This window comes from Gymnoscopelus braueri (genome assembly GCF_963280865.1).
Source record: "Gymnoscopelus braueri genome assembly, chromosome: 3".
NCBI lineage: Eukaryota > Metazoa > Chordata > Actinopteri > Myctophiformes > Myctophidae > Gymnoscopelus > Gymnoscopelus braueri.
In genome coordinates, this window is record NC_137612.1 from 58895681 (window position 1) to 58910535 (window position 14855).

Consider the following 14855-nt stretch of genomic DNA (forward strand, 5'->3'; position numbering starts at 1 on the left):
ATAAAAAGTAAGAGTAAATTATAATTGTAATGTTTATCTACTTCACTGGTTCCTAACGTTGGGTCTGGGGACCTGAAGGGTTACAAATGAACCTTTGCAGCTCTGTAACTCTGAGAGTGTACAAATGGAACCAAATGGACCCTTATGGGTCCATTTGGTTCCATTTGTACACTCTCAGAGTTACATAAACACTGAGCATTTTACAGTGTAGATTGAGGTCCCAGAGGTTTAAATAAATCATATCAAATGGGGGTCCATGGTCTAATGTATATCCAACTGGGGGTCCTTGAAATGCACAACGTTGAGAAGAGTAATAAGTGAGAGTAAATGATGATTATCACACGTTAACCTATAATATCATTGTTTTAAAGGATCGTATTAAAGAACTGGAGGAAGAGATGGAGAAGAATCTGAGTGATTCTGACCAGAAGATCAAAGAGCAGAAGGTATTTTTATTTTCCATGAAGTCATTAATAAAAAGTAAGAGTAAATTATGAATTGAATATGTTTATCTACTTCACTGGTTCCTAACGTTGGGTCTGGGGACCACCAGGGTTACAAATGAACCCTTACAGCTCTGTAACTCTGAGAGTGTACAAATGGAACCAAATGGACCCTTAAGGGTCCATTTGGTTCCATTTGTACACTCTGAGAGTTACATTAACACTGAGCATTTTACAGTGTAGATTGGGGTCCCAGAGGTTTAAATAAATAATATCAAATGGGGGTCCATGGTCTAATGTATATCCAACTGGGGGTCCTTGAAATGCACAACGTTGAGAATCACTGAGTAAGAGTAATAAATGAGAGTAAATGATGATTATCACACGTTAACCCATAATATCATTGATTTAAAGGATCGTATTAAAGAACTGGAGGAAGAGATGGAGAAGAATCTGAGTGATTCTGACCAGAAGATCAAAGAGCAGCAGGTATTTTTATTTTCCATGAAGTCATTAATAAAAAGTAAGAGTAAATTATGAATTGAATATGTTTATCTACTTCACTGGTTCCTAACGTTGGGTCTGGGGACCACCAGGGTTACAAATGAACCCTTTTACAGCTCTGTAACTCTGAGAGTGTACAAATGGAACCAAATGGACCCTTAAGGGTCCATTTGGTTCCATTTGTACACTCTGAGAGTTACATTAACACTGAGCATTTTACAGTGTAGATTGGGGTCCCAGAGATTTAAATAAATCACATCAAATGGGGGTCCATGGTCTAATGTATATCCAACTGGGGGTCCTTGAAATGCACAACGTTGAGAATCACTGAGTAAGAGTAATAAATGAGAGTAAATGATGATTATCACACGTTAACCTATAATATCATTGATTTAAAGGTTCGTATTAAAGAACTGGAGGAAGAGATGGAGAAGAAACTGAGTGATTCTGACAAGAAGATCAAAGAGCAGCAGGTATTTTTATTTTCCATAAAGTCATTAAAAAAAAGTAATAATAAATTATGATTTTAATGTTTATCTACTTCACTGGTTCCTAACGTTGGGTCTGGGGACCTGAAGGGTTACAAATGAACCTTTGCAGCTCTGTAACTCTGAGAGTGTACAAATGGAACCAAATGGACCCTTATGGGTCCATTTGGTTCCATTTGTACACTCTCAGAGTTACATAAACACTGAGCATTTTACAGTGTAGATTGAGGTCCCAGAGGTTTAAATAAATCATATCAAATGGGGGTCCATGGTCTAATGTATATCCAACTGGGGGTCCTTGAAATGCACAACGTTGGGAAGAGTAATAAGTGAGAGTAAATGATGATTATCACACGTTAACCTATAATATCATTGTTTTAAAGGATCGTATTAAAGAACTGGAGGAAGAGATGGAGAAGAATCTGAGTGATTCTGACCAGAAGATCAAAGAGCAGCAGGTATTTTTATTTTCCATGAAGTCATTAATAAAAAGTAAGAGTAAATTATGAATTGAATATGTTTATCTACTTCACTGGTTCCTAACGTTGGGTCTGGGGACCACCAGGGTTACAAATGAACCCTTACAGCTCTGTAACTCTGAGAGTGTACAAATGGAACCAAATGGACCCTTAAGGGTCCATTTGGTTCCATTTGTACACTCTGAGAGTTAAATTAACACTGAGCATTTTACAGTGTAGATTGGGGTCCCAGAGGTTTAAATAAATAATATCAAATGGGGGTCCATGGTCTAATGTATATCCAACTGGGGGTCCTTGAAATGCACAACGTTGAGAATCACTGAGTAAGAGTAATAAATGAGAGTAAATGATGATTATCACACGTTAACCTATAATATCATTGATTTAAAGGTTCGTATTAAAGAACTGGAGGAAGAGATGGAGAAGAAGCTGAGTGATTCTGACAAGAAGATCAAAGAGCAGCAGGTATTTTTATTTTCCATAAAGTCATAAAAAAAAGTAATAACAAATTATGATTTTAATGTTTATCTACTTCACTGGTTCCTAACGTTGGGTCTGGGGACCACCAGGGTTACAAATGAACCCTTTTACAGCTCTGTAACTCTGAGAGTGTACAAATGGAACCAAATGGACCCTTAAGGGTCCATTTGGTTCCATTTGTACACTCTGAGAGTTACATTAACACTGAGCATTTTACAGTGTAGATTGGGGTCCCAGAGATTTAAATAAATCACATCAAATGGGGGTCCATGGTCTAATGTATATCCAACTGGGGGTCCTTGAAATGCACAACGTTGAGAATCACTGAGTAAGAGTAATAAATTAGAGTAAATGATGATTATCACACGTTAACCTATAATATCATTGATTTAAAGGTTCGTATTAAAGAACTGGAGGAAGAGATGGAGAAGAAGCTGAGTGATTCTGACAAGAAGATCAAAGAGCAGCAGGTATTTTTATTTTCCATAAAGTCATTAAAAATCACACCCAGTGTGAAGTGGGCGGTGTGGTCATCACAGTGATGGAAGTTCACTTAAAGAAAAGTAATATTGTGGACCAACCATTGTACACCCCTAACTTAAAAAAAAACACATGTTTATTTTATTTTTTTTCACACAAACACATGTTTTTTTTTAAGTGCATAGTCCTATTTATAGGGCTATGCACATGTGTCATGTTTCACTAGCCAATCACAGTCCTGAATAGACTGTGATCGGCCAATCACGGTGCAGGGTTAGGGGGGTACACCAGAGATGTCCACGAGTCTCTGAGCTCGAGTCCGAGTCAAGTCTCAAGTCTTTGAGGCACGAGTCGAGTCAAGTCTCAAGTCTTTGAGGGTTGAGTCGAGTCGAGTCCGAGTCAAGTCTTAAGTCTTTGAGGCACGAGTCGAGTCAAGTCTCAAGTCTTTGAGGGTTGAGTCGAGTCGAGTCCGAGTCAAGTCTTTGAGGGTTGAGTCCGAGTCAAGTCTCGAGTCTTTTTAGAGTCTTTTTTTTTTTTTTTTTTTTATGGGGGGGTAGGGGATTCTATTCTTAATTTATTTAATTATGTATTTATATGATGTAGCCTAAGGCTGAAATACAGTTATTATGCACACACACACACACACACACACACACACACACACACACACACACACACACACACACACACACACACACACACATACACACACACACACACACACACACAAACACACACACACACACACACACAAACACGAAGGCATAGATGTAAAAGTATAGACAGGTCATAATAAATCACATTAGATTCACAGATTAGAGATTTTATGTATTTTCCCCACAATTTATTTTCATTCAAATGAAATGTGATTGAACTTGCACTAATAATGACTTTAGTTGATTTTTCACTCAAAATACAAAATATAGTATTTCTTAATTATTAATAATTACAGCTTGTAGATTGGCTATTTTCACGATTTTAAATTGTTTTTAAATAATAATAAAAAAGGAACATACAAGATTTCCACCCGACAGCGATAATATATAGCCAATATGGTTCTGTATCAGTATATGAGTCAGTTTTTGCAGATTTCATTCTAATTGGCTACTATGCCTGCATATGAATTTCATGGGCCTGGGTAGGTCACCCTGGCTTGGCGGAGATATGCCCTGTTGCGCACAGGTTAGGCGAGCAGAGCAGTGGCGTCTTATCTTCTCAGCAGTGGCGTGATATCTCTGTCTCCTCAGCTGTCATAGACATGTCACTTGCTTGTAGTCCTGTGGGTCGGGACTAGCTGTAGTATACAACCCTCGTAGACGTATTTATGATTTGAATCATAAATACGTCTACGAGGGTTGTATACTACAGCTAGGTCGGGACCACAACGGAGCTCACAATGCCTCGCAAGCTTGTAGATCTGCTATTTTCACAATATTTATCTGTGGAATCGAGTCAAACTAAATGTGGATCCCCAGTTCAAATATGATTCTTTTGGGGGTCACGGCCTGAAAAGGTTTGAGAACCACAGCTTTTATGCAGTGAAAATTACATTACATGAGCGTAGCGTTTACCGTGGTGAAGTGTTGAATATTCACCCAGCTGGGTTTAACGAAATGAAAATCCGATGTTTCCTAAACGTGCTGTCACAGATGATCCGACCATCTTATACAAAATTTAAGCATACGCCAAGATAACTGAGGTTATATAGCTGATTCTGAGCTAAACATATTTGTTTAATTTCGAAGTTTTTATATTTAAACTTTATGATGAAAGGCCGCGGCGGCCACACACATAGCAGCTGTTGCGCTCGCCTCTCCATGTTTTAGTTAATGAGCAGCACGAAACAGCTTGACTGAAGCCGGCTCCGCGCAGCGCGCACTGGAGCGGAGGTTTCTTTGCGGGGGGGGGGGGGGGACAGGGGAGTGGAAGTTTCTTGGGCATTTCATTCATTTATTTGTCAAAAAAAAAAAACATAAAATAAAGATTGTCCACGAGTCTTTGAGGCTCGAGTCGAGTCAAGTCTCAAGTCTTTGAGGCTCGAGTCGAGTCAAGTCTCAAGTCTTTGAGGGGCGAGTCAGAGTCGAGTCGAGAGTCTCGTTTTTGGCAACTCGAGTGCGACTCGAGTCCGAGTCCCTAACTCGAGTCCCCATCTCTGGGGTACACTGGTGGCCAATCACAGCGCAGGATTGGGGGGTGCAAATATCCAAACCTCACATATAGGGGCGATTTCACCGCCCAAAAAAAGTAATAATAAATTATGATTTTAATGTTTATCTACTTCACTGGTTCCTAACCCTGGTGGGGACCACCAGGGTTACAAATGAACCCTTTTACAGCTCTGTAACTCTGAGAGTGTACAAAAGGAACACTCATGGAACCAAATGGACCCCTTAAGGGTCCATTTGGTTCCATTTCTCTGAGAGTTACATTAACACTGAGCATTTTACAGTGTAGATTGGGGTCCCAGAGATTTAAATAAATCACATCAAATGGGGGTCCATGGTCTAATGTATATCCAACTGGGGGTCCTTGAAATGCACAACGTTGAGAATCACTGAGTAAGAGTAATAAATGAGAGTAAATGATGATTATCACACGTTAACCTATAATATCATTGATTTAAAGGTTCGTATTAAAGAACTGGAGGAAGAGATGGAGAAGAAGCTGAGTGATTCTGACAAGAAGATCAAAGAGCAGCAGGTATTTTTATTTTCCATAAAGTCATTAAAAAAAGTAATAATAAATTATGATTTTAATGTTTATCTACTTCACTGGTTCCTAACGTTGGGTCTGGGGACCACCAGGGTTACAAATTAACCCTTTTACAGCTCTGTAACTCTGAGAGTGTACAAATGGAACCAAATGGACCCTTAAGGGTCCATTTGGTCCATTTTACACTCTGAGAGTTACATTAACTCTGAGCATTTTACATTGTAGATTGGGGTCCCAGAGATTTAAATAAATCACATCAAATGGGGGTCCATGGTCTAATGTATATCCAACTGGGGGTCCTTGATATGCACAACGTTGAGAATCACTGAGTAAGAGTAATAAGTAAGAGTAAATGATGATTATCACACGTTAACCTATAATATCATTGATTTAAAGGCTTGTATTAAAGAACTGGAAGAACATGTTGTGGCTCAGCTGGTGAAGACACTCAGTCAGGAGATGAAGAATGTGAGTGATGTTGAGATGAAGATGATCCAGAAATATGCAGTGGATGTGACTCTGGACCCTGATACAGCACATACCAAACTCATCCTGTCTGAGGATGGAAAACAAGTGAGTCATGGAAACATAAGGAAGAATCTCCCAGACAACAAAGAGAGATTCTATTCATCTGTCAGTGTCTTAGGAAAACAAAGCTTCTCCTCAGGAAGGTTTTACTATGAGGTTCAGGTTAAAGGGAAGACTGCCTGGGAGCTAGGAGTGGTCAGAGAGTCCATCAACAGGAAGAGACCAATCACACTGAGCCCTGACGATGGTTACTGGTCTATAAGGTTGTATAGAAATGAGTATGAGGCTCTTGCTGACCCCATAAGGTTAGGGTTGTGGAATAGAAATAAGTTAAGGCCGGCTGCTGCTGGCCCTCATGTCCTCCTCCCTGTAAGAGAGGAGGTCCAGAAAGTGGGAGTGTTTGTGGATTATGAGGAGGGTCTGGTCTCCTTTTATGATGTGGAGGTCAGAGTTCATCTCTACTCTTTCACTGGCTGCACCTTCACTGAGAAACTATATCCATACTTCAGTCCTTATCTTAATTATGTTGGTAAAAACTCTGCTCCTCTGATCATCTCTCCTGTCAGTATGACCTAAATTTTATATCACAATCATTCGTATTTTATTTCCTTTTTGTCTAATGTTGATATTGTATAATTACCACTCATCACAGATCATATCATGAACATCATACACATATTGTATATTCATACACTGTAAGCATGAAGTAAGTCGTTGTTGTCAGGTAGAAACCTTGTATGTACAAAATTGTTCCTTTTTTACTATTATTTAAAAGTTTTTTTCCCGCCCGCACGCACGCACGCACGCACGCACGCACGCACGCACGCACGCACGCACGCACGCACGCACGCACGCACGCACGCGCGCGCACACACACACACACACACACACACACACACACACACACACACACACACACACACACACACACACACACACACACACCCCCCCCCCGTCCCCACCCCTCCTTTCTCTGTAAATAGACCTTATGATTCTACTGAGCTTTATTACAATATGTTTTTTTATTGTATTGTATGTATTATATGTACTGATGAATTGAGTACAATGGACCACAATGGAAACAAGGCCCTTGTGGGCTTTTTGTATTATCCTTTTATCCTAATGAACCTTTGACTGTACTACTTTAATCTAATAATGTTGTTAATAAAGGATTCAATCATTCAATGTTATGTGTTTTTATTGTATTTACTAGACTATATTCAACATTAATATAAAGCTACAATAAAATGATCAAAGCTCAGGTTATGTTTTTATTGTATTTACTATAGACTATATTCAACATTAATATAAAGCTACTATAAAATGATCAAAGCTCAGGTTATATTTTTATTGTATTTACTATAGACTATATTCAACTTTAATATAAAGCTACTATAAAATGATCAAAGCTCAGGTTATATTTTTTATTGTATTTACTATAGACTATATTCAACTTTAATATAAAGCTACTATAAAATGATCAAAGCTCAGGTTATATTTTTATTGTATTTACTATAGACTATATTCAACATTAATATAAAGCTACTATAAAATGATCAAAGCTCAGGTTGTCTGTCCTTCTGAATGTGTTTCATTCAGTGGTTTAATCATCCATTTTGTCCATATGAACTAAAACTATTCTCTCTCTCTTTTTTATTGTTAAAGGGATAGTTCACCCCCAAAATGACTTTGATTTGATGACCAGCAGCGGTTCCGGTAGGAGACACAAAGAGTCTCCTTTGTGTCTCCTACCGGAACCGCTGCTTACCGGTCCGCTGGTCATTAAATTATTGTCTTAGGAATGAGACAAGAAAAAAAAAATATCCATGAATTCAAGTCTCCATGGGGTGACTAATACATAGAAAAACATATTATTTTGGGGTGAACTATCCCTTTAAGAGAGACAAACCATAGACATAGAGTGTTGACTTGGTCCATGAGGCCAGTGCTCAGAGCCTTTGATTACCAGGAGACACATTTTATCCCCAATGTACATATACATGAATATATAAAAATGTATTTTCATGTAAATATGTCATATCTATTCCCCTTCTATAGCCATCTGACCAACAGTATGTTTACATTCAAATGTATATATATGTAAAGCCCTGCTCATTATCCACTCCAGGCCAAGGACCCCCTAGTGTAGAGAATCAGAATCAGAATCAGAATCAAACTTTATTGTCACATCACATTACAAGTAAGTATAAAACTACAAATACTAAAGCATACACAGAGAGAGATGAAGTAGGGACCCCCCTCCCCTACACACTACATATTGTATAACATTGTGTTGCAGATTAAACACTTGTTCATAGATTCCATAGACAGCTTTATAGACTTGTTTGACAGCACTGTCATAGTGTATTTTAACACATTTAAAACTCTCACTACTTAGTAAACTTGACCTTACGCTCTGTACTTGGTCTGCTCTTTTCACCTCTACACCAAACCTATTTGCTGAACATGGCCGATCTGTGTTGTGAGCTTGTAGATCGGCTATGTTCGGCTAATCTTCCACTCAGAATATAGATGCGTCGTTAATGTAAATAAAAGGAAAAGTTCCCATATCACACAGATATCACAAAGTAACTCTGACCCCTTGAAGACCCATGGAATAAGTCACTAATAAAACCTAGCACAGAAAGAAAGAATAATTCCATATGAATATTAGAGGTAAGATTTATTCTGACTATTTTGGGAGAAAGGTGTTATTCATGTCAAAAAATAATGAAACAATAATTGATGTTATTTTTTAAATACTGATGATAGCACATGATCCTGTTTCATATTACATATTATATTGGTTACTTGATTTTAAAATGCAAGATGATGAAAGACAGAATGCAGTTTCTCAGTTATATCAAGAGGTTTGACTTGATAATATGACACTACAGAATACATATATTAAACTGCTTTTCTGTAAACCACTTACAGTAGTTTTATACTGTGGATATTTGAAACAGAGAGTCTACAAAATGTGTCACATTTGCAACTATTGTTGAAGAATTGTGAGAAAACATTGTGATGTTTTTGCAGATGTTTGAACATGTTGAAGTACAAAGTGGTTAAATGATGTTTAGTTGATGTTTGAACATGTTGAAGTACAAAGTGGTTAAATGATGTTTAGTTGATGTTTGAACATGTTGAAGTACAAAGTGGTTAAATGATGTTTAGTTGATGTTTGAACATGTTGAAGTACAAAGTGGTTAAATGATGTTTAGTTGATGTTTGAACATGTTGAAGTACAAAGTGGTTAAATGATGTTTAGTTGATGTTTGAACATGTTGAAGTACAAAGTGGTTAAATGATGTTTAGTTGATGTTTGAACATGTTGAAGTACAAAGTGGTTAAATGATGTTTAGTTGATGTTTGAACATGTTGAAGTACAAAGTGGTTAAATGATGTTTAGTTGATGTTTGAACATGTTGAAGTACAAAGTGGTTAAATGATGTTTAGTTGATGTTTGAACATGTTGAAGTACAAAGTGGTTACATTTCTAAAACTAAGCAAAGTAAACAACAACCTGGATCACTTGGTTTTGTGTAATACTCCCATATCACCTGTAGATGTCAGTAAAGTCAAACACATGTAATGACTGGTAACCTGGGGCCTGTTCCTCAAAAGGTGAATTAGAGCTAAAGCCTGGCTTTACCACCTATCCTGGCTTAATTTAGCCAGGATTAGAGCTGAATCGGTTCCATGAAAGCTGAATTATCTTGAAGATTAGTTTAGCCAGTTCACCCTGGCTAAGTTTAGCCTTATCCGATTCCACAAAAGAGAATTGAAGCAAGCCGACCTTAGTTACCATGGCAATTTAGCTGGGAAGTTAGCCTGGTCAGGAGCAGGCTAACAGCCAAGCTTACTTAATCCAGTGCCTTGTTCTTCAAGTTTTTCCACAGTTAATTCAAAACATGTGTTTGTATATGGACTCATTTTAATGACCCTGCATTCAAATAAAATGAAATCAATACAATAAGATATAATCAATGTAATTATATTACTGAAATAGTGTGTGACCATGAATTATAATTGTTTCACAATGACTCATGTGATATGTCATTGTCACTCTGTTAACACTATAGTTCATATTGTTGTTAGATGTTTGATAATATATTACCAATTTTTTTCAATATTATAAAAAATGTCTAACACATACTGTACATATATATATATATATATATATATATATATATATTGTGGGGGACTGATACAAGCCAAGACGCAAAAGTCAGGGTACAAACCCAATCAAGGGCGTTTATTGGAGGAAACAGCCAGGCTCATAGAGCAATGTTTATATTTGGTAAATAATATTAATGTTCAACATAAATTCCTTCCCGAGTCCGGGGCATCACATCATAACATCTGTGGTCATTCTTCATAACCTCTGTTGTCATGTATCTTAATTTCCATGGTCATTCATCATAACCTCTGTTGTCGTTCATCATAACATCCGTTGTCATTCCTCCTGCAGGTTGCCTATGAAGATAACAGAGAATGTCCTTTAGTTTTACATTTCACTAACACACACAGTTGTGAGGGAAAACAGTGGAGAATCGCTTACCGCCTGAGCACCCGTCTGTTCACCAAGAGAGCCAGGCTGAGACTGAGACAGAGCGACTGTTTTGTAGTTTGGTGCCACACCTAGGCGATCACACAGGTGCGCTCAGATGGGGCTGATTCATGAGGGCAATTGGTAGGTAACGCCCCTCTATGACGCAGCCCAGCCTGCTGCTGTGTCTGTGAAGCCTCTCTCTGTCTCTGTCCCGCTCCCTCTCTGAGGTGTGGTGCTTACCTAACAGGTGATCTCCCAGCGATACTCCACAATATATATATATATATATATATATATATATATATATATATATATATATATTTAAATATATATATAAATTATTAGTTACAGGTTTAAAGGAGCCTCTTTGTAAGTCAATAAGGAGCATATTTTAAATTATCAATTTCTAGTCAATGGAGAATTTTTTTTTATTTCTTGTCCACCTTTGGAGTTACATCATGATGGCAAGGTAACTGCACAACCCAAACCTCTACCAAAGTGGTCTTGCAAATGTGGGGTTATTGTGTGTCTCGTCCCGTCCCCCGCTCATCCCGTCATGGTCAACCCCCCCCCCCCGTCCCGTCCCGTCCCGTACGTGCGTCCCGTTGCGGCCCCCGTCGCAGTACACCGCCCGTCCCGTCCCGTCCGTCCCGTCCCGTCCCGTCCCGTCCCGTCCCGTCCCGTCCCGTCCCGTCCCGTCCCGTCCGTCCGTCCTGTTGCCCGTCCGTCGCACACACGCACACACACACACACACACACACACACACACACACACACACACACACACACACACACACACACACACACACACACACACACACACACACACACTCTGTGTGTGCTTGCAATACTTTGCCATGCTTTCTCCCTGGATTTATTAATAACGGCCGTGTTTCCTTTTCTGTTGATAACATGTTTCACTTCCTCATATGCTTGCATGAGTTGCTGCTGTTCGGCCACAGAGAAAAACGCTGCTCGAGTTTTGTTCCCCGCTGCCATGACTGGTCAAGTTCAAGGAATCTGCGCTCGAGTTCATGGTCTTTTATAGAAATACGTCGCCGGCGAATCGCCGCCCATTCAGCCTGGCTTCATTATCCTGGCTGGACACAGCCTGGCTTGACATAGCCTAGCTCGACAAAGTCGCTCCTTTTCAGCCTGGCTTGGCGTTCGAGGAACGGAATAAACGAGGCTTTTCGGACCCGACTTTGTCAAGCCTGGATTTGGCTTAAGGCCAGGCTTATTTAATTCACCTTTCGAGGAACAGGCCCCTGGGCCCTGTTCCTCGAAAGGTGAATTAGAGCTAAAGCCTGGCTTTAACCCCTATCCTGCCTTAATTTAGCCAGGATTAGGGCTGAATCGGTTCCATGAAAGCTGAATTATCTTGAAGATTAGTTTAGCCAGTTCACCCTGGCTAAGTTTAGCCATGACCCGATTCCACGAAAGAGAATTGAAGCAAGCCTAGCTTAGTTACCATGGCAATTTAGCTGTGAAGTTAACCTGGGGCCTGTTCCTCAAAAGGTGAATTAGAGCTAAAGCCTGGCTTTTCCACCTATCCTGGCTTAATTTAGCCAGGATTAGAGCTGAGTCGGTTCCTCAAAAGGTGAATTATCTTGAAGATTAGTTTAGCCAGTTCACCCTGGCTAAGTTTAGCCTTATCCGATTCCTCAAAAGAGAATTGAAGCAAGCCTAGCTTAGTTACCATGGCAATTTAGCTGTGAAGTTAGCCTGGTCAGGAGCAGGCTAACAGCCAAGCTTACTTAATCTAGTGCCTTGTTCTTCAAGTTTTTCCACAGTTAATTCAAAACATGTGTTTGTATATGGACTCATTCACCCTGCATTCAAATAAAATGAAATAAATACAATAAGATATAATCAAATTAATTACTGAAATAGTGTTTGACCATGAATCATAATCATAATTGTTTCACAATGACTCATGTGATATGTAATTGTCACTCTGTTATAGTTAACACTATAGTTCATCTTGTTGTTAGATGTTTGATAATATATATATATATTTTTTTAAATATTATAAAAAATGTCTGACACATACATACACACACATATACCCGTAACTAATAATTTATATATATATATATATATATATATATATATATATATATATATATATATATATATATATATATATATATATATATATATATATATATAAATAAATTATTAGTTAAGGGTTTAAAGGAGCCTCTTTGTAAGTCAATGAGGAGCATATTTTAAATTATCAATTTCTAGTCAATGGAGAAATTATTTTTTATTTCTTGTCCACCTTTGGAGTTACATCATGATGGCAAGGTAACTACACAACCCAAACCTCTACCAAAGTGGTCTTGCAAATGTGGGGTTATTTATTGCGTGTCTCGTCCCGTCCCGTCCCCCCCGCTCATCCTGTCACGGCCCCCTGTCGCGGTCACCCCCCCCGTCCCCGTCCCGTCCCGTCCCGTCCTGTCCCGTTGTGGCCCCCGTCGCAGTACACCCCCCCCGTCCCCCCCGTCCCGTTCCCGTTCGTCCCGTTGCCCGTCCGTCTCAACACACACACACACACACACACACACACACACACACACACACACACACACACACACACACACACACACACACACACACACTGTGTGTGCTTGCAATACTTTGCCATGCTTTCTCCCTGGATCTATTTATTGCGGTCGCGTTTCCTTTCTTGCTTAAATACATTTTACTTCCTTGTATGATTTCATGAGCTGCTGCAGTGCTGCTATTCAGCCACAGAGAAGAACGCTGCTCTGGTTTTGGACTCCGTGATTGGTCAAGTTCAAGGAATCTGTGCTCGAGTTCATGGTCTTTTATAGAAATACGTCGCCGGCGAATCCCCGCCCATTCAGCCTTGCTTCATTATCCTGGCTGGACACAGCCTGTCTTGACATAGCCTAGCTCGACAAAGTTGCTCCTTTTCAGCCTGGCTTGGCGTCTGAGGAACGGAATAAACGAGGCTTTTCGGACCCGACTTTGTCAAGCCTGGATTTGGCTTAAGGCCAGGCTTTTTTAATTCACCTTTTGAGGAACAGGCCCCTGGTCAGGAGCAGGCTAACAGCCAAGCTTACTTAATCCAATGCCTTGTTCTTCAAGTTTTTCCACAGTTAATTCATGTTGTAATGTGTTTGTATATGGACTCATTGTAATGACCCTGCATTCAAATAAAATGAAATAAATACAATAAGATATAATCAAATTAATTATATTACTGAAATAGTGTGTGACCATGAATCATAATTGTTTCACAATGACTCATGTGATATGTCATTGTCACTCTGTTAACACTATTATTGTTGCTAGATGTTTGATAATGTATTACAGATTTTTTAAAATATTATAAAGAATGTCTGACATATATATATAAAAATTATTAGTTACGGGTTTTTAAATTATCAATTTCTAGTCAATGGAGAAATTCTTTTTTATTTCTTGTCCACCTTTGGAGTTACATCATGATGGCAAGGTAACTACACAACCCAAACCCCTACCAAAGTGGTAGGGGTTTGGGTCAACCCCCCTTCGTGCGTACCGTCGCGGTCACCCCCCGTCCCCGGGCGTCCCGTTGCCCCCCCGTCCCGTCCCGTCGCAAGCACACACACACACACACACACACACACACACACACACACACACACACTGTGTTATATTATACCTCTATGATTTAAACCAATTAATAAAACCAGGGGAATCATTTTGGAGGTGCACGGCACCAGTGGTTCCGGTCGATGGGCTCCGGCATTCTAATGACGTAAAGGTATTTCCGCTCCAACCGGAAAATATCATATTTTGTGTATTTTTTCACACTGAATTGTGTATTTTTTCACACTGAATGACTACGGGTCCATTTGGTTCCATTTGTACCTCCCTCTCAGAGTTACAACAAGGGTCTAGGGTCCATTTGGTTCCATTTGTACCCCCTCTCAGAGTTACAACAAGAGTCTAGGGTCCATTTGGTTCCATTTGTACCCCCCCTCAGAGTTACAACAAGGGTCTAGGGTCCATTTGGTTCCATTTGTACCCCCCCCTCTCAGAGTTACAACAAGGGTCTAGGGTCCAATGTGGTTCTATGTGTACATTAGGAGTTAACAAGGGTCAAGGTTCTGCTTAGGTCCCTGAGAGGGTCCGCTTGGTTCCATGACATTTGTACGATCTGAGTTGACAA

General features: G+C 39.5%; 1 protein-coding gene across 1 annotated transcript; it reads left to right on the plus strand.

The window, feature by feature from the left end:
- Positions 1 to 1372: 1372 nt before the first annotated feature.
- LOC308082053 (E3 ubiquitin-protein ligase TRIM21-like) lies at positions 1373 to 6844 on the plus strand (the record flags this gene model as incomplete). The annotated part of the gene is made up of 2 exons (XM_080423662.1): positions 1373 to 1420; positions 5983 to 6844. 2 exons carry the CDS (start codon positions 1373 to 1375, stop codon positions 6688 to 6690), a joined length of 756 nt encoding a protein of 251 aa, XP_080279788.1. The 3' UTR covers positions 6691 to 6844.
- Between the last annotated feature and the right edge of the window lie 8011 nt (positions 6845 to 14855).